The sequence below is a fragment of the Delphinus delphis genome, chromosome 15 (genome assembly GCF_949987515.2).
Source record: "Delphinus delphis chromosome 15, mDelDel1.2, whole genome shotgun sequence".
Taxonomy (NCBI): Eukaryota; Metazoa; Chordata; class Mammalia; order Artiodactyla; family Delphinidae; genus Delphinus; species Delphinus delphis.
This window is the reverse complement of record NC_082697.1, coordinates 57,516,846-57,537,641: the sequence shown is the minus strand read 5'-3', so window position 1 is coordinate 57,537,641 and position 20,796 is coordinate 57,516,846. Positions and strand designations below refer to the sequence as shown.

Here is a 20,796-nt window from a genome sequence, read left to right as displayed (position 1 = left end):
TAAAATATGAACATTTGACAAGTTTATTAACTATTAAATATTTATGGACTTTATAATATGTGAATGCTGAAACAATAATAATGGGGATGCTACTTAACCATTACATAATCATGGTTGTAACTCAAAAATGTAACTCAATCGACTTTACTTATTCCAAAGACCAATGAACCAGTCCAAAAAAAGCAAACTCTAATTTTGGTTCAAAAGATTTTTTCCTTCTGTAACTTTACAGCTATATTAGTAACTCTTTTTTGAGTATCTATCTGTAAACCACTATAGCATTTGAGGAAATAACTTGGAAATTTACACATTTTTTATTCATAGTATCTTTAGACTAGACCACCTGAGATGGCTGAGGAGGATTCTTCACAGAACCAGTAAAAGCCTCAGATAAATGCTTAATATCCCTTAACTATCTGATTTACAATGTTAACAGCCCAAATCATAGTGGCAATTAAGTAGCTATATAAGTACAGACAAAGCTTTCTGAAATTAAGATGCAAATTAAAGTCTCTAATGTATATTAAAAATGAAAAGGAAATGGGGAATTTTGAAGGAGAAATTATGAGGCAAAAAAGATAGCTATTTTAAGGGAAAGGAAATTTATTGGAAATCTAAGGTTAAAGATTTTTACATTAAGTGTAATGAGAAACTCTAAAGAGTAACAGAAGTATTATTTATAAAAGTTTAAAAAAATCAAAGATACTAAAGATTAGACAAACTAGTAGACTATAACTCGATAAAACAAAAGACAAACAAAAAATAAACCATCACTATCAGCAACAAGACCAGAGTAAACAAGTACAAATAACGGATATGAAAGGTTAAGTAGTTTTATAATTTACAAAGCCATTAAACACAGTAAAGAAACAAAAGGCCATAAATTGATAAACACAAAGTTAACAAGAAACCTCAATTTTGTTAAGCAATCACTGATTTATTCAGGTAATATTAATCACAGATATAAATTAAACATTTTTGAGTAGAATTAAAACTTTTATTTTATTAAAAGATAATATTCAATTCTCTATTTTAAACAAATACTGATTTGAGGCTTTCTGATTTGCTAGGTCATATTTTAAGATACCTGTTGGATCTGATGTAATTGGAGTTGTCAAATTAGGACTTTCCACAGAAATCAACATGATATCATCTTTACTGAAATAAATAAATAAATAAATAAAATAAACGTGATTATGCTGAGATGTGCAATCAATGGTTTTAATTCTTCTAATTTAACATTTCATAACTGATATGTTTTAATCTAACAATGGGGAGGATGTGGAATGAAAATGATAAAACCAAGTACCCAAGAAACCCTGTGTATAGCCAATTATTTATATGACCGAAAGTTCATGATATACAATAAACATAGACCCTTAACAGTAGAGGGCTTCCCTGGTGGCGCAGTGGTTAAGAATCCACCTGCCAATGCAGGGGACACAGGTTCGAGCCCTGGTCCGGGAAGATTCCACATGCCACGGAGTAACTAAGCCCATGTGCCACAACTACTGAAGCCTGCGCACCTAGAGCCTGTGCTCCACAACAAGAGAAGCTACTGCAATGAGAAGCCCATGCACTGCAACGAAGAGTAGCCCCCACTCGCCGCAACTAGAGAAAGCCCGCGCACAGCAGCAAAAGACCCAATGCAGCCAAAAATAAATTAATTTATTAAAAAAAACTTAATAGAAATCCATTTACAATAAATCCAAATGTATGAACTATAAGTATTCAACATATATAAATGTACAAAATATACAAAAGTCACTCTAGCACATATACTTGCCTTCTTGAAAATGAAACAATGTATAAAAGAAACTGATTAAAACCTTGTTACTGATGTAGAACTATAAAAAATAAAGATATTAAAAAATTAATTCTGCCACTACTCTATATCACTATAGTAGCAATATTTACTATGCAATGATGATAAAGGATGCTGATTATGGTTACAGAAAATTCTGAGTCATGAGACTGTCTTTTGCTCCCATTTGACCCCGACTCCACTTTTTTGAATGTGACATTTAAAATCAGAATTTTTGTTAAGAAAACCTTGACACAAATTTCAGTAAGCCCATTTAATTTGCTACATGAATTTTCTACACACAGGGTTGTACCATTTTCTTATAGATGTTTTTAATTTTTAGCCTTTGTATTTGGCCTATGATCCATTTCAAGTTATTTTTGTGTATGGTGTAAGAGTTGAGGTTCACTTTTCCCCTCTGGTTATTCCAGCAACAGTTGTTGAAACAACTCTCTCTTCCCCATTAAATTACCTTGGCATCTTCGCTGAAAACCAATGGACTCTATATATACTCTCTAATTTGTCCATTGATTTATATTTCTATCCTTATGCCAACACCATTCTCTTAATTACTATAGCTTTATAGTAAGTCTTGAACTCAGGTAGTGTATGTCTTCCAACATTGTTCTCTTATAACACTGTTTTCACCTTCTAGGTCTTTTGCATTTCATACAAGTTTATGATCAGTTTGTTACTTTCTACAGAAAAGGATGCCATGATTTTGTTTAAGGGTGCATTAAATATACAAAACAATTTGGGTGAAGTGATATTAACAATGAATTTTCTGATTTGTAAACATGGCATATCTCACCATATATTTATGGCATATCTCACCATATATTTATATTTCCATTAATTTTTCACAGCAATATTTTGTACTTTTAAAAATTATTAACTGGGGTTTTTTTTTACAGCAGCTTTAGGTTTACAGCAAAATTGACTACAGCGTTTTCCCATATACCCCCATCCCTCCCACACACAACCTCCCACACAATCCTTTGCCAGTGGGTACTGCTGTTACAACTGATGAAACTACGTTAACATCATTACCCCCAAACTTCATAGTTTACAATAACATTCACTCTTAGTGTTAGGATATTCTGTGGATTCTGACAAGTATATAATGACATGTAGCCACCATTACAGTATAATAAAAAATAGTTTCACTGCCCTAAAAATCCCCAGTGCTCTGCCTATTCATCCCTCCCCACCAACCTCTGGCAACATATGATCTTTTTACTATTTCCACAGTTTTGCCTTTTCTAGAATGTCATATAGTTGAAATCATACAGTATACAGCCTTCTCAGATTGGCTTCTTTCCCTTAATAATATGCATTTAAGTTTCCTCCATGCCTTTTCATAGCTTGATAGATCATTTTTTTTTTAGCACTAAACAGTATTCCATTGCCTGAATGTACTGGGTTGGCCAAAACGTTTGTTCGGTTTTTTCCGTAACATGGATCTAGTAGTGCTTAGATGTCTTTAACTTCATTCAAAACAATTTTGTTAGATTGTATTGTGTCAGCTGCCATATCAGCATGCATTTAAAAAAACGTATCAAAATTGGTAAATTTATGTGAAGCCATTTTGATATTGATGGAAGAAAAAAGCAACATTTTCGGCACATTATGCTTTATTATTTGCAACTGAAATGCAAAAAAGGATTTGTGCAGTGTATGGAGAAGGTGCTATGACTGATCGAACACGTCAAAAGTGGTTTGCAAACTTTCGTGCTGGAGATTTTCTTGCTGCACAATGCTCCACGGTTGGGTAGACCAGTTGAAGTTGCTGGAGATCAAATCAAGACATTAATTGAGAACAATTAATATTATGCCAGGCAAGAGATAGCCGACACACTCAAAATATATCAAGCGTTGAAAATCATTTGCACCAGCTTGGTTATGTTAATCGCCTTGATGTTTGGGTTCCACATAAGTTAAGCAAAAAAAAACTTCTTGACCGCATTTCCATGTGCGATTCTCTACTGAAACATAATGAAAACATTCCATTTTAAAAACAAATTGTGACGGGTGATGAAAAGTGGATACTGTACAACAATGTGGATGGAAGGGATCGTGGGGCAAGTGAAATGAACCACGACCAACCACACCAAAGGCCAGTCTTCAACCAAAGAATGTGATGATGTGTATATGGTAGGATTGGAAGGGAGTCCTCTATTGTGAGCTCCTTCTGGAAAACCAAACAATTCCAACAAGTACTGCTCCCAATTAGACCAAAAGAAAGCAGCACTCGATGAAAAGCATCCGGAATTAGTCAACAGAAAATGCATAATCTTCCATCAGGGTAACCCAAGTCCACATATTTCTTTGATGACCAGGCAAAAACTGTTACAGCTTGGCTGGGAAGTTCTGATTCATCTGCTGTATTCACCAGACTTTGCACCTTTGGATTTCCATTTATTTCACTCTTTACAAAATTCTCTTAATGGAAAAAATTTCAATTCCCTGGAAGACTGTAAAAGGCACCTGGAACAGTTCTTTGCTCAAAAAGGTAACAAGTTTTGGGAAGATGGAATTATGAAGTTGCCTGAAAAATGTCAGAAGGTAGTGGAACAAAATGGTGAATATGTTGTTCAACAAAGTTCTTGGTGAATATGAAAAATGTTTCTTTATTTTTACTTAAAAACCGATGGAAACTTTGGCCAACCCTATACCACATTTGTTTACCCATTCACTTACTGAAGGGCATCCTGGTTGCTTCCAAGTTTTGGCAGTTATGAATAAAACTACATTTTATATGATTCCATTTTCTCTCCTTTCTTAGCAAACTACACTTCTGTATTTAGTGGTTGCCCCAGAGTTTGCAATACACATCGACAACTAATCCAAGTCAATTGTCAAATAATACTATACTGCTTCACAAGTAGTACAAGTACCTTATAATAACAAAATATTCCGAATTCCTCTTTCCTGTTCCTTTTCTATCATTGCTGCCATTCATTTCACTTATATATAAGTGCGTGAATGCAGCATGCACACACACACACACACACACACAAGCATACATAATCAAATACATTGTTGCTATTAATTTGAACAAACTCTTGTCAGTTAAATCAATTAATAATAAGAAAGATAAAACAGTCTATTTTATCTTCACTCATTCCTTCTCTGATGATCTTCCTTTTCTTTATGTAGATCTGATTTTCTGACATACTATTTTCCTTCTCCGTGAAGAATTTTTAACATTCCCTGCAAGGCAGATCTACTGGCAACTAATACCCTAAATTTTTGTTTGCCTGAGAAAGTCTTTTTCCTTCACCTTTGAAAGATAATTTCACACTGTAAAGAATTTTAGGTTGGTAAGTTTTGTTCTTGCAACACTTTAAATATTTCACTCTACTTTCTTCTTGTTTGCATAGTTTCTAAGGAGAAGTTGAATGTAATTCTTACCTTTGCTCCTCTACACGTATGGTGTTTTTCCTTGGCTTCTTTCAAGATTTTAGCTTTGATTTTCTGAAGTTTAAATATGATATGTCTAGGTGTACTCTTTTAGGTATTTATCCTGCTTAGTATTCTCTGAGCTTCCTGGATCTGTGGCTTGGTGTCTAACATTAATTTGGGAGAAATTCTTAGTCACAGTTACTTCAAATATTGCTTTTGCTCCTTTCTTTTTTCTTCCTGGAATTCCCATTATGCATATATAACTCCCTTTGTAGTTGTCCTAAGTTTTTGGATATTCTGGGTTGTTTTTGTCTTTTATTTTCTCTTTGCTTTTCCATTTTGGAAGTTTCTATTGTCATATTCTTAAGGTTGGTGATTCTTTCCTCAGCCATGTCTATTCTACTAATGAGCCCATCAAAGGCTTTCCTCATTCTGTTAGTAGTTTTGATCTCAACCATTTCTTTTTCTTAGAATTCCCATCTCTCTTCTTACATTACCTAACAGTTCTTGCATTTTGTCTACTTTTTCCATTAAAGCACATTAATCATAGTTTAAAAAAATTCCTGGTCTAGTAATGTGAACATTCCTGCCATATCTGACTCTGGTTCTGATGCTTGCTCAGTCTCTTCAAATTGTGTTTTCTGGTTTTTAATATGTCTTTTTTTTATAATATGTTTTTAATATGTAACTTTTTGTTGAAAGGTAGACATGATGTACTGGGTAAAAGGAACTATGGTAAACATGCCTTTAGTAATGTAGTGGTAAAATGTGGGGGAAGGGGAAGCATTCTACTAGTCCTATGAGTAGGTCTCAGTCTTTTAATGAGCCTGTGCCCCTAGAGTATGAAATTCACTAATGCAGCCCAGTCTCCATACCCCTCTTAGGTGGGACAGGATGGCTAGAGGGGGCTAGAGTTGAGTATTTCTCTTCCTCCATGTGGAAGGCTGGAGGGAGTAGGGATTAGATACCTCCTTTCCTCCAGGTAGGTTAGTCTCTGGTAATACTTTCTCCTGATGGCAGGCCTTGTTAAGAACAGAGTGCTCTGGTGTATTTCAAAAGCTTCTTTTTATCTTGCCTCCTGCTGGAAGCATGAGAGGATTTTTCTTCAATATTCACTGCAAAGATCAGTAGAGCTCTAGAGGTAAAACTCACAAAATTGTGCCCCTCCCTTACCTGGACCCCCCCTCCCCTTGGAGTTTTTATCTCTGAGATTTATTTTACTCTGAGCCTCCAGCAATTACAATTTAGGTTTCCCTACCCCAGCAGTGGTTGCCACGGAGGTTTTTGCTCCACTTCCAGGGCATTTTGATTCTGTTTCCGCCTGTTTCTGTCTCCAAATTGGGTGTCAGTAGTTTGCTCTATGACCTTACTTCTCTGGTGGATCAAAGAAGAGTGGTTTTTTTCAGTCTATTCAGCTTTTACTTGTTAGTATGGAGTGATGACACCTTACAGGCTGGACCAGAAATCTTGTTTTGGAGTTAGGTCTTATATGTATTTTGGTAATTTACCCCTATGAATATCATACTCTGATATTACTGTAAATGGTATTAATTTAAAATTCCAACTGTTTGTTGCCTGTACACAGAAATACTACAGACAACCAGTATTATAACATATATATACACACCACATAGTACAAAGGAATAGTGTGATATATACACACATATATACCCTATATAGAAACAATAAAATATTTTATATTTATCCACATATTTATAATTTCCAGCACCCTTCATAACTTTACCTTTGTATAGATCCAAATTTCCATCTGATATTATTTTCCTTCTACCTGAAGAAACTCCTTTAGCATTCCCTGTAGTGCAATTTTGCTGCTGATGTATTCTTTCACTTTTTTTGAGTATGAAAAAGTCCATTTTCTTGTACACGTCTGAAAGATATTTTCACTGAGTGTAGAACTGTAGAAACTGTAGACAGTTCCTCTTTTAATGATTTAGAGATGTCTCTCCATTTCAGTGCTTTAGAGATGTCTCCTTTTCGACATCTCTAAAGTTTGAATAGTTTACAGTGAGAATTCTCGTCTTATTTTTTGTTCCTTTCTATGTAATGTGTCTTTTCTCTCTGGCTGCTTTTAAGATTTTGTCACCATTGATTTTTAGCAGTCTGGTTATGATGTGTTTTTCCTTTATGCTTCTGCTTAGCTTTGTTAACCTTTCTTTCTTCCTTTCTATTTATGGGTTTAGAATTGGACAAATTTTAGATATATTTTCCTGCCCCCCTGCCTAGTGATGACTTCAATGATATATACATATATTAGACTACTTGATACTGTTCTACAAGTCTCTGATGCTCTGTTCATTTTTTTGTTAGCCTGTTTTCTCCCCATGCTTTTGTCTGAACAGTTTCTGGTATTTCACTGATTTTTAAAAAGCCAGTAATTATTCTGTTATTAATCCTATCCAATGTACTTTTCACTTTATTGTCTTTCTCATCTCTAGAAGTACAATTTGGGTCTTTTTTTTTACATCTTCCATTTCTATCACGTTGACATTCTCCTCTATGTTGTTAGATATGAATAATATACTGATAATTGCTATTTTATGTTGTCTGCTAAGTCCAACAACCATATTAATTCTGTTTCTATCATTTTGGTTTTCTCCTTGTTATGGGTTACTTTTCATATTTTGCATGCTTGGTAAGTTTTTATTAGATGTCAGACATTGTTAAATTCACACTGTTGGATGATGTTTCATTCTATCAGAGTGTTGGACTTTGTTCTGGCATAGAGTTAAATTACCCATGATTAGTTCTGACTCCTTTGAGTCCTTTTAGCTTTCTGGGGTAGGTCCACTGGAGTCTTTTAGTCCAGAATTAATTTAGCCTCACTACAGCTATACCCATCCAAGGACTCTACCTGTTGGTGCATGCTAAGTCTCTTCACTACAGCCAGTGAGAAAGCAAAATGTTCCCAGCCCTGTGCAACCTCCAAAAAATGTATGGCCTTCTTCTTTTCAGTGGTTCTTGCCCCAGCCTCTTGTAGTTTCATGCTTTGCACATATAGATCTGTATTCAGCCAATGATTCAAGGGGTTCCCTTTGCAGATCTCCAGAGCTCTACCTTTATGCAATTACCTCTCTTGCTTTGCCTCACAAATTCTAGATAATTCATATTCTCCAATATCTGATCTAAATGCACCAAGACCAGCAGGCTGTTTGGGCTCCTCCCACCCCTGCTTTTCAACTTGGGAAATGCCTCCAGGCAGAACTGGCACAATGGTAGGGTGCATTTCTTTTGTTTCTTTTCTCACAGGGATCATAATTGTGTGCTCCCTGTTGAACAATGTCTAAACACAATTTCTTTTCTTTAGTCTAGTTTTCTGTTTGTTTACAGCAAAAGAACAATTCCTGTGCAGTTAATACTTCATGAGCAGAAGGATACATTTCCCACACACTGATTTCCATTTTGTGAAATCAACTGTTTTTCATGTGCACTTTTAAACAAATTCAATAATTTTTTCCATATCAAATTTATCAATAAAAGATTCTGACAAAAGCTATTATTTCTAAGTTCAATTAACAACAAAAAAGTTCAGATCTAAATTTTATCAATAATATTTTACTCTTCTACTCATTTTTGGCCTTTAACACAGCTTACAAAGTTTATTTTGTATATACTTTTTTCTACTAGTATTCAATAATAGTCATATAGTGGATGAAAGACTAATAGCTGTATTTATTTTGTTGCTTAACTACAACTATAAGCAACTCTTTTCATTATACTATAGTCAAAATCTCTTATCAATCTCAAAATTCTTCATTTAATATTTCTATATTTCTAATGTTTTAAATATCTTTATTTGCTGCTACAGTATATCAAATATAATGTTATTAAGGAGTCTAAGACATTAAGCAGAAAGACTAAAAATCAGAGTGAAATTTTTGGCAATCTCATTGGAATTTTGGGCTGAGGAGGTAAAGGTAAAGATTTAGAAGCCACCGAGGCGGAGAGGCCCTGGTGAACACTCCAAGCTTTCAGCTGGAATCCACTAAGGGCTACATCTTAAAAGCCAGAGTGAAGTAGATATAGGAGACTTACCAAAATAACAACAGGCCTGAATTTATACCATTACCTGAGCAGATTAGGTGACCAGGCCCTACTCTACCTGCCAGAGAACAGAATAAATCTCGTCTATAGAAAGATATTATTCAGAGCCTCACCAATTCTTCAGAAACTATCAAGCACACTAACAGACAGAATCAAATGACTAGAAACAGAGAAAAACAATAGAAACATGTACAGATGATTGAGGTACTGGAGTTATAAAACAAGGACATAAAAAAAAACTGGGCTTCCCTGGTGGCGCAGTGGTTGAGAGTCCACCTGCCGATGCAGGAGACACGGGTTCGTGCCCCTGTCCAGGAAGATCCCACATGCTGCGGAGCGGCTGGGCCCGTGAGCCATGGCCGTTGAGCCTGTGCGTCTGGAGCCTGTGCTCCACAATGGGAGAGGCCACAACAGTGAGAGGCCCACGTACCACAAAACAAAACAAAACAAAACAAAAAAACCCCAAAAACTATGATGAATAGTTTTAAGAATACTGAGGAAAGATGGGAAAATAGTCAAAACCAGATGGAACATTCATCAGAAAAGCATAATCTATGAAAAAAAAGACTACACTGAAATTAAGAAGAGTCAATACATATAAAGGCACTATTATGAAAGTGGAAAGATTTGGAATGGGAAAAGATACTTGTTGTCAATATATCTGATAAAAAACTTAAAACAGGCAACTCAAAAGAAAAACATGCAAAAGTCTTAGAGAAACTTTATGAAAGAAGATATCCAAATGACTAACAAATATAAAAAAAGTGCTTAATTTCATTATTAGAAGGAAACAAATTAAAACGAATACAGGCATACCTTAGAGATATTGCAGGTTTGATTCCAGACCACAACAATATTAAGCGAATATCTCAATAAAGTGAATCACTTGAATTTTTTAATTTCCCAGTGCATACAAAAGTTATGTTTACTATACTATAGTGTGCTGTATACTATAGTCTATTAAGTGTGCAACAGCATTATGTCTAAAAAAACAATACATACCTTAATTTTAAAATATTTCATTGCTAAAAAATGCTAACCATCATCTAAGCCTTCAGTAAGTTGTAATCTTTTTGTTGCTGGATGGTCTTGTGTTGATGCTGATGGCTGCTGACTGATCAGGGTGGTGGTTGCTGACAGCTGGGGTGGCTCTGGCAATTTCTTAAAATAAAACAATGAAATTTGCTGCATGAATTAACTCATCCTTTCACAAGTGATTGGTTTTCTGAAGCATGCAATGCTGTTTGATAGCATTTTACCCACAGTAAAACTTCTTTCAAAGTTTGAGTCAATCTTCTTAAACCCAACCACTGCTTTATCAGCTAAGTTTATGTAATGTTCTAAATCCTCTGTCGTCACTTCAACAGTCTTCACAGGATCTTCATCAAGAATAGATTCCATCTCAAGAAACCACTTTCTTTGCTCATCCGTTAAAGTTTATCATGAGATTACAGCAATTCAGTCACCTTCAGGCTCCACTTCTAATTCTAGTTCTCTTGCTATTTCTACATCTGCAGTTACTTCCTCCACTGAAGTCTTGAACCTCTCAAAGTCATCCATGAAGGTTAGAGTAAACCTCTTCCAAACTTCTGTTAATGTTGATCTTTTGACCTCTTGCCATGAACCATGAATGTTCTTAATGTATCTAGAATGGTGAATCCTTTCCAGAAGGTTTTCAAATTACTTTGCTCAGATCCATTGAAGGAATCACTATCTATGGCAGCAACGGCTTTACAAAGTACTTAAAATAATAAGCTTGAAAATTGAAATTACTTGACCCATGGGCTGCAGAAAGGATGTTGTGTTAGCAGGCATGAAAACAACAATAATCTCATTGTATATCTCCATCAGAGTTCTTGGGTGGCCAGGTGCATTGTCAATGAGCAGTAAATTTTTTTTTTAAATAAATTTATTTATTTTTGGCTGCATTGGGTCTTTGTTGCTGTGCGTGGGCTTTCTCTAGTTGTGGTGAGCGGGGGCTACTCTTCATTGTGGTGTGCAGTCTTCTCATTTCGGTGGCTTCTTCTGTTGCGGAGCACGGGCTCTGGGCTCTAGGCACGCGGGCTTCAGTAGTTGTGGGACACGAGCTTAGATGCTCCGCAGCATGTGGGATCTTCCCAGACCAGGGATTGAACCCGTGTCCGCTGCACTGGCAGGCAGATTCTTAACCACTGCACCACCAGGGAAGTCCCCTTTGAGCAGTAAATTTTGAGAGGAATCTTTTTTCTGAGCAGTAGGTCTCAAACATTCAGTTGAGTAAAATATTCAGTAATTCAAGCCTGGATATGCTGTCAGCCAGGCATTGTTCTTCTACTTATATAGCACAGGCAAAGCAGATTTAGCATAATTCTTAAGGGCCCTAAGATTTTTGGAATGGTAAATGAGTACTGGCTTCAACCTAAAAGTCACCAGCTGCACTAGCCCTCAAAAAGAGAGTCAGCCTGTTCTTTGAAGTTTGAAGCCAGGTATTGACTTCTATGTAGCTATGAAAAGTCCTAGATGGTATCTTCTTGCTATTTAAGGTTGTTTCTTCTACACTGAAAATCTTTTGTTTAATGTAACCACTTTCATTAATTATCTTTGGTATATCTTCTGAATAGCTTGCTGCAGCTTCTACATCAGTATTTGCTGCGTTACATTGCACTTTTATGTTATAGAGATGGCTTCTTACCTTAAACCTCATGAACCAACCTCTGCAAACTTTTTTTTCTGCAGCTTCCTCCTCATCACTCTAAGCCTTCACAGAATTGAAGAGTTAGAGCCTTGCTCTGGATTAAGCTTTGGCTTAAGGGAATGCTGTGGCTGATTTGACCTTAAACTTTCTCTATATCAATAATAAGGCTATTTCGCTTTCTTATCATTCACGTGTTCTGGAGTAGCACTTTTAATTTCCTTCAAGAACTTTTCCTTTGCATTCACAACTTGGCTAACTATTTGGTGCAAAAGGCCTAGCTTTTGGCCTGTCTCAGCTTTCAACATGCCCTCCTCACTAAGCTTAATTTCTAGCTTTTGACTTAAAGTGAGAGACATGTAGGTCTTCTTTCACTTAAACATTTAGAGACCATTGTAAGGTTATTAACTGGCCTAATTTCAATATTGTTATGTCTCAGGGAGTAGGGAGGCCTGAGGAAAGGAGACAGATGACATCAGTGGAGCAGTCAGAATGCACACATTTATTAAGTTGCTGTCTTATACGGGTGTGGTTTGTGGCAACCCCCAAAAAGTACAATAGTGACATCAAAGATCACTAATCACAGATCACCATGACAAATCATAATGGAAAAGTCTGAAATATTGTGAGGAAAAAAAAATATTGTGAGAATTGCCAAACTGTGACACAAAGTGAGCAAATGCTATTGGAAAAATGGTGCCAACAGAATTGACGCAGGGTTGCCATAAACCTTCAATATGTAAAATACCACAATATCTGTGAAGCAAAATAAAGCAAAGCACAAAGAAACAAGGCATGCCTGTATGTGATGCTATAAACATACCAGTGTGGCTAAAGTGAAAAAGGCAGATAATACCAAGTGTTGGCAAGGATATAGACTAAGAAAAACCTCATATACTCTCATTGGGAGTGTAACTTGATAGAACTTCTTTGGTATTTAGTAGTATCTATTAAACCTGAAAATACACATACCCTATGACCTACCAATTCCACTTCCAGTCAAAGGTCCAACAGAAATTTACCTATGTATATTCACCAACAAACACATAAAGGAATGTTCATAGCAGCACTAATCATAATTTCCCCAATCTGCAAATAACTCAGATGTCCATCAACAGTTGTGAATGGAATAAGCTGTGGTATATTCATATGATGGACATTATATAGCAATGAGAATGATCAAATTATTGTTGCTAAGCAACAGCATGGATGAATCTCTTAACACATAAAGTTGGGCAAAAGAGGCAAGACACCAAAGAGTTCATTGAGTATGATTCCATTTATATAAAGGGGAAAAGTAAACGAAAACAACTTATGGTGTTAGAGGTTAGGATGATGTTTACTGAAGTCAGTGTGGTAGGGGTGGGACTTGTGACTGGCATGAGGCAGAACAGATGCCATTGGTGTTGTTTTTTGATCTGGGTGATAATTACAAAATGTGTTTACTTTTTCAAAATTCACCAAACTATACATATACTGTTTGTGCAGTTTTCAGTAGGTATTATAGGTCAATTAACTTTATTTTAAAAATTATGTGTCTGTGTATGTATGTATGTAAAGCTGCTAATGCTTATCCTGAGAAATTCATTTATACATCTACACACTAAAGATTGGAATTCCACGAGCATTTAATGATACGTAACTTTCATGAAACTGTTCCACTGACTGCTTCCAATGATGGCTCTTTTTTTAATGAACCGTATCTGGGAGGAAAACTGAGGACACTGATGATTTTCGTGGTCTTCTAGATGCACCTATTTTTCTACTTGTATTCTACCTTGGAGAAAAACTTCTGTGTCTAAAATCAGTAATTAAAATTCTCCAGGTAATGTTATAATGTAGTACATAGTTCAATAATGGGATCTGGAGACAAAACTGTCTAGGTCTAAATCCTGGCTCTGCCATTTACTAGCTCAGTGTTTGGGGGACAGGAAACTTGGTTTCCTGATCTGTTAAAGAGGGATATGTCATAAACGTGAGATTAAATAAGTGTTAATAATGAGTAGGAAGGAGCACATGAAAAACAGTGGAAAATTTCTTATAATACTATGGCTGGTAACTACTTTTTTCTCCTTTGTATCTCTGTAAACATTTCTTCACATGAAATTCAATGCAAGACTTATTTTTCAGACAATATTAATGTTTCATTCCATCAACACTGGTGAAGTGGTCTGTTCTTGGGTGCCTTAGACTTTGATGCTTACTTTTCCTCTTTGGAAAAGATTGCATATGAAAGCCTTTTCTTTCTATTTAAGCAAGTTCCTTCATCAAATATGTGTTCTGGTCCACAGGCTTTCTCTTCTATGAGCTTCTTCAGCTCAGCTGTTACTGCCTTTCCCATTTTCTTCACATTCTAAAAAGAAAATGCTTAAACTTCTAAATCGAACCATGACTATAGACATAGAAAGTTAGTAGTGGCACTAATTCCTTCAACACTTGGGGTATCAGAAGAAACAATTATAAAGCCTCCTGGATTTCTCTAGAGTTATAATAATGGAGAGAAAATAGATCCAATGAAAAGAGGAGACTGGAAAATTAAAAAAACTGAAACTAAGAACTAAATACCTGAGTTTAACAGCCACTTGGATACAGCTAAAGAGAGAATGAACTAGAAAATTGTAGCAAATATCCAGACAAAAGCATGGAGAACAAAATAGATTGAGTGTACACAGAAGAGTATAATTGGAATACCAGAAGGGAAGAAGAGACAGAATGGTGCAGAAGCAATATCTAAAAAGATAATATCCAAGAATTTTCCAAAGATAAAGAAAGATATGAAGTCACAGATTCAAGAAAAACTATGAGCCCCAATTAGGATAAATTAATCCCCCCCCACAGCCAGCATCATAGAATATACTGATGAAAACCAAAAATATATAGACTATCTTGAAAGCAGCTAGACAAATAGACACCATCCTCAAAGAAGGAACAAGAAGATGGATATCTAACTTTTCAACAGAAATTATAGAAGTCAGAAAACAATGTAATGACATCTTGAAAGTGCTAAAAATAACTGCCAACCTATAATTCAATACCTATGTTGAAATATCCTTTAAAAATAAAGACAAGGGCTTCCCTGGTGGCACAGTGGTTGAGAGTCCGCCTGCCAATGCAGGGGACGCGGGTTCGTGTCCCGGTCCGGGAAGATCCCACATGCTGCGGAGCGGCTGGGCCCGTGAGCCATGGCTGCTGAGCCTGTGCGTCCGGAGCCTGTACTCCGCAACGGGAAAGGCCACAACAGTGAGAGGCCCGCGTACAGCGCAAAAAAAAAAATAAAGAAAAAAAATAAATAAAGATAAAATGAAGTTATTTCCAGACAAATAAAAACAAAGTTTATCCTGAGCAGAATTTTTAAAATAAATAATAAATGGAATTATTCAGGCAGATGAAAAATTATCCCAGATGGAAATACAGGAAGAAATAAAGAGCAACAGAAAGGGCAAATACACTTGACCCTTGCACAATGAAGGCATCAGAAAATCCAAGTATAACTTTCGACTCACCCCCAAACTAGTAATAGCCTACTGTTGACTAGAAGGCTTACTGTTAACATAAACAGTCGATTAACACATACTTTGTATGTTATATATATTATATACTGTGTTCTTACAATAAAGGTAGAAAAAAAAATTAAGAAATCATAAGGAAAATACAGTTGCAGTAGTGTCCTCTATTTATTGATACTATAAGTTTATGCTGTCTGTTTACAAGATGAATCGTCTGTCAGTACCTATATCAATATTGTCCTAATGATATAAATACCATAGATGTTATATGTATTACAAACATTAGACATCAAAAATGAAAAGAAAATGTGAAAAAGAAATTATTTGTTTATAGGTACTATATTTATTGAAAAAAAAATCCATGTATACGAGTGGACTCAAGTAGTTCAAACCCTTGTTGTTCAAGAGTCAACAACTGTATTTGGGTAACTCTAAGTGAATGACTGTACAAAGTAATGATATTGTCTTATGAGATTTAAAATAATGTAAAACTTAAATGCATGAAACGAACAATGGGAGGGAGCACTAAATGGAGTTAAAAGTGTTCTAAGGTCAAGCATTGCCTATAAAATGGTAAAAGTAGCAATTCATATTAGACTCTAATGTTAGACTCAAGAATCCATATCATGATCTTTAGGATAACTTCAAAAGGTACAATGAAAGATGTATAATTAATGAGGTAATGGGGAATGGGAAAAAGAAATCCAAAAGAAGGCTAAAATAAGTAGAGAAAGAAACAGACACAGATAAGGGAAAAGGACCATAAAATAATGTAACAAATAGAAAACAAGTATTAAGATTATAGTTATGAGCCCACATATATCAGTAAGATTACATTAAACATAATCTAAAATTTCCAATTAATAATTATTTTCAAATTGGATTAAAAATACATATTCAGCTTAATAAATAATTATAAAGCTAGCATCCATGTAGCCACTACTCAGATAAATACATTTTAACCTTTTTTTTTTTTTTTGCGGTACGGGGGCCTCTCACTGCTGTGGCCTCTCCCACCGCGGAGCACAGGCTCCGGACGCACAGGCCCAGTGGCCATGGCTCACGGGCCCAGCCGCTCCGCGGCATGTGGGATCTTCCCGGGATCTTCCCAGACTGGGTCACGAACCCGTGTCCCCTGCATCGGCAGGCAGACCCTCAACCACTGTGCCACCAGGGAAGCCCCAGATAAATACATTTTAAATTATCAGCACTTCAGAAACCCACGTGCCTCCATCCTGAATCATAAATCTCCTCCATAAATAGCATTTGTGGTACTAATCCCCTTGTTTTACTCTTTAGATTTACCATCTAGCTTTGAATTCATAAATAATGTACTTTTTGCTGGCTATTTCTGAACTTCATTTGAATGGAATCATACTATTCCTTGTGTCTGCCTTTCAGTAATGTTTTTTGTGGGAGTAACATACTGTTACATGTGACTGTAGTTCCTTCACTTTCATTAATGTACAAAATTCTACCGTATGGACTTACAGCAATTATTTTTCTTTTCAGCTGTAGATGGACTTTTTTTCCTCCTGGTTTTTGGCTATTATGGAAAATGCTGCTAATAAACATTCCTCTAGATATGCCCTATTGCACATGTGAACATGTCTCTAGCTAGGGTATATACCAAGGGATAGGACCGCTAGGTCAAAGGATATTCAGATCTTCACTATTTCTAGATAATGCCAAATTTTTTCTAAAATACTATACCAATTTACTCACCCAACAAAATATTAACTAAAACCAATTCCTTTTATTTCAAAACCTCACCAATACCTGGTATTGTCAGATTTTAAAATGTTTTACTTTTCCTTACCTGATATGAAATGGTATCTCATTGTGGTTTTAATTTGCATTTCCCTGATTACTAGTGAAGATGAGCACCTTTTCATATGTTTATTTGCCATTTGGAATTCCTCTTTTGTGAAGTAGATGTACAATCTTTTGCCCATTTTTCTTTTGCATTATCTGGCTTTTACTCATTGATTTGTTGAAGTTCTTTATATATATTCTGGGTACTAGTCCTCTATAGGTTATATGTGCTGCAAGTATCTTCTCCCACTTGATGGCCTGTCTTCTCACTATCTTTATAGTGCCTTTTGAGAAAAGAAGTTTCTAATTTTAATGTGGTAAAATTGATCTTTTTTTTCTTTTATGGTAAGGGTATTTGTGTCTGAAGATATCTTTCCTTATCCGAAGTTCATGAAGACATTTTATGTTACCTTCTAAAAGCTTCATAATTTTCCTTTAGATATTTAGTTCCTTAATTCACTTGAGATTGATGTACAGGGATTGGACTCAGGGATCCAATTTCTTTTATATTTCTCACAATATGAACAGCAATATGAATTTACTAAAGTCAATCATTTCCCAATTGATCTGCCATACAATCTCCAACACAAATCACATAATACATTATAGGTATAGGTTTCCAGACTCTCTGTTACACAGCTCTGTTGTCTAGCACTTGCCAATATCACATTATCCTAATTACTGCAGTTTCATAATGTCCTGACATCTGATGGCAAACTCCTTCCATTCTGTTTCTCTACTTAAAGGGTATCTTGGCCTCTTAACCCATTGCATTTATATATACATTTTCGAATGAAATCAGCTTGTCAAGTTCCATAAAATTACACACTGGGAAACTGACTGAAACTGTCCTCTATAAACTAATTTGAACAAAAGTAAAAGCATTTTTAATACTGTATTGTCCAAACCATAAACATAGTACGTTTCTCCAATGAATTCTTCTTCAATATCTCAAAGTTTCGAAATTTTCTTCAGTTATTACATGCCTCGTTAATTGTATTTCTAGGTACTTGATACATTTAATACTATAATATGTTTAAAAAATTTTCATTTCCGTATTTTTTATATCTTATAGGAATACAATTGATTTCTTATATGTTTGAGTTTAGCAATCTTGCTAAACTCTTATTAATCCTAATAATTTATCTGTAAATTCCTTTGGATTTCCTACATATATACCCCCAATCATCTAGGAATAGTAATAATATTTATTGTTTCTTCTTTTTGAATCTTTTATATTTTTCTTTCTTTTGTTTTTCTGATTTTTGCATTAGCTAAGATATCCAGTATAACCTTAAAGTGGTAACAGCAGGCATCCTTCTATTTTTATCTCAAAGGGAATATTTCCAATATTTCACTATCAGATTTTAGGGTTTTTATAGATACTCTTTATCAAATTAAGGAAGGTACCTCCTAGAATTTTTTTTTAATCATAAACATGTATTTTATAAAATCCTACATCTATTTTGAGCTGATGATGACTCTTCTCCTGGCACATTATGTAAGTTGACTTGCTATTGTTAAACCAATGTTGCAGCATTCCTGGAAAAAACTCAACTTTTATAGACTGTTGAATTTGGTTTACTAGTTTCTGTTTAGGATATCTGCATCTATTTTGTGGGTAAAAGTAAACTGTAATTTTCCATTTCTGTAAAATTTTTAAATTGATTTTATTATCAGAGTATCAGAGTTATACCAAATTTTAGCATCTAGTCTCATAAAATGAAAAATATTCCCTCTTTTTTTATTCTTTGGGATAGTTTGTTTAAAAATGGTATTGTTTCTTTCTTAAATGTTTTATAAAATTCACCACTGAACCTACCCATCAGGGTCAAGTTACACAATTGCTACACCTATTCTCACACTCACCATGGGCTGAAACAGTTTCATAAATTGCACATTCTTCCTTCATTATAGAGCATGAGGTGAATTGTTCATATCATGGGTATAAGCCACTGATAAAGTTAACATATCAGTCTATAAAATGTTACTTTAACAGCGCTTTCACTTCCATCAACAGCATTTTTCTTTTTTGTCACCTTATGAGTTTCAGCACAGGCATCAAGTAAGTGGTAACAACAAACACTCACTGAAATGTGACTCTTTCCTTTGTCAACTAAATAAGTGCCTTCTTCACAGCAGCTTCCTGGCTCAAAACTAAAATGCAGGCCTCAATATCATGGAATATTAGGGTTTCTTCTGAAGAGTCAGAACTGCACGTGAATTCCCAAATACCAAGAATCTCCTGTAAATGGTGTCGATCTGTAATGCTTCTCTTTCATTTTATAGCATCCTTGAGTATGCATAGTTATTTGGGGGAAAGAGTGGTGTTCTCCAAACAATGGCCATCATTTAATTCACTTATTTTTAGTTATAAATTTTCCTCTTTTTAAAAGCTGACATATAATTTAACATATAAAAGCAAAACCATAGGACATTTTAGGGAGTGAAATGTTAACATTAAATAATATTATAAAGCTCCAAAACTGTTGAGAATCACCAGTCAAGAGAATTCATTAAAATGTCCCCATCCCCCTATCCTTGAACATCAATCCAAGCCAGGATCACCAATCAAGGGTCTTTGTTAAACTAAACTATTTCTTCCCTATCAGCCCCAAATCTTCTATTAGACTAGATTGGAGATTAGGTGTCTCAGCTGCTTTGTGATCAATCAGACAAATAAGTTAACCTATTCACTATAGTTTGAAGTTATCATGATACTACTTTCCACATTCAGGGAACTAATTTTAGACACTTTTCTCCTAGTCTTACTCCTCTGTGTAATTCTTTAAAACCACTGTTTCATAGGGCCTTGATTCTTCCATGTGTAGAAGTGGAAACTACTGGAGTGATCCAGTTGATCACTCCAGTTGCCATACCAAAGATGGAAAGCATCACAATGAAAAACCTGATCACCTAACCAATTCAAAAGTTTATTTAGTACAGTTAAAACAACAATAAAAGCTTTTGAGAACCAATTTCTTCATAATGGACAAAAATAGCATTCATATAAATATGAAGCTTTAAGGTATTTTATGCTTGAGTATATGTGTTTACAAACATATTTAGATAAGTTTATGCATTTTTATAGAAATGCCTACCTTTCAGAAACAGCCTCATTATGTTCCCATGACAAATTAATCTTTTCACTTGCTTTTTCTGAAGGGTTAGAAGGTTCAGAGTTCACAGAAGTTTTTCTTTCCTGTGGACTATTAACTGACTCTGGATTCTTATCCAAATTCATAGTCTCTGAATTTGCAACCTGTTAGTTGGGTGAGGAAAAAGCAGTTGAGGGGAGGGTTACCAATTGTGCTCTTCCAACAAAATTGATGATAGGTTAAAATTCCACTTGGAAAGTGTTCTCAAAATATTCTTGCATACACACAGTAAAACATATATTAAATTATATGTATATCAATGGCTGATGACCATGATTGCAGTTACTCTGCCAAAATGAATTTTAAAAAATACTTCAAAAGAAATAAAAATAATGACAGCACAAATCAACTTCCTAGCTTGAACGGAAAGAAGGA

The 20,796-nt window shown here is 35.1% G+C and overlaps 1 protein-coding gene across 5 annotated transcripts in view; it reads right to left on the bottom strand.

The window, feature by feature from the left end:
- Nucleotides 1–20,796, bottom strand: part of ATF7IP2 (activating transcription factor 7 interacting protein 2) — a 75,708-nt gene that overhangs the window by 25,565 nt on the left and 29,347 nt on the right. For 2 of the 5 annotated variants that reach the window (XR_009522131.1, XM_060031730.1), the window contains exons 6-7: nt 20,365–20,525; nt 1,088–1,158 (exon numbers count right to left, since the gene is read on the bottom strand). Coding sequence is in view for 4 of the 5 variants with exons in the window: in XM_060031730.1 (XP_059887713.1) it covers nt 1,088–1,158; nt 20,365–20,525 (232 nt within the window). In the remaining variant the exon portion in view is untranslated. Of the gene's footprint in view, nt 1–1,087; nt 1,159–3,466; nt 4,353–10,279; nt 10,433–16,627; nt 17,548–20,364; nt 20,526–20,796 lie in introns of those variants that run through there. The other 3 variants (XM_060031731.1, XM_060031733.1, XM_060031732.1) reach the window with 3 other exon arrangements.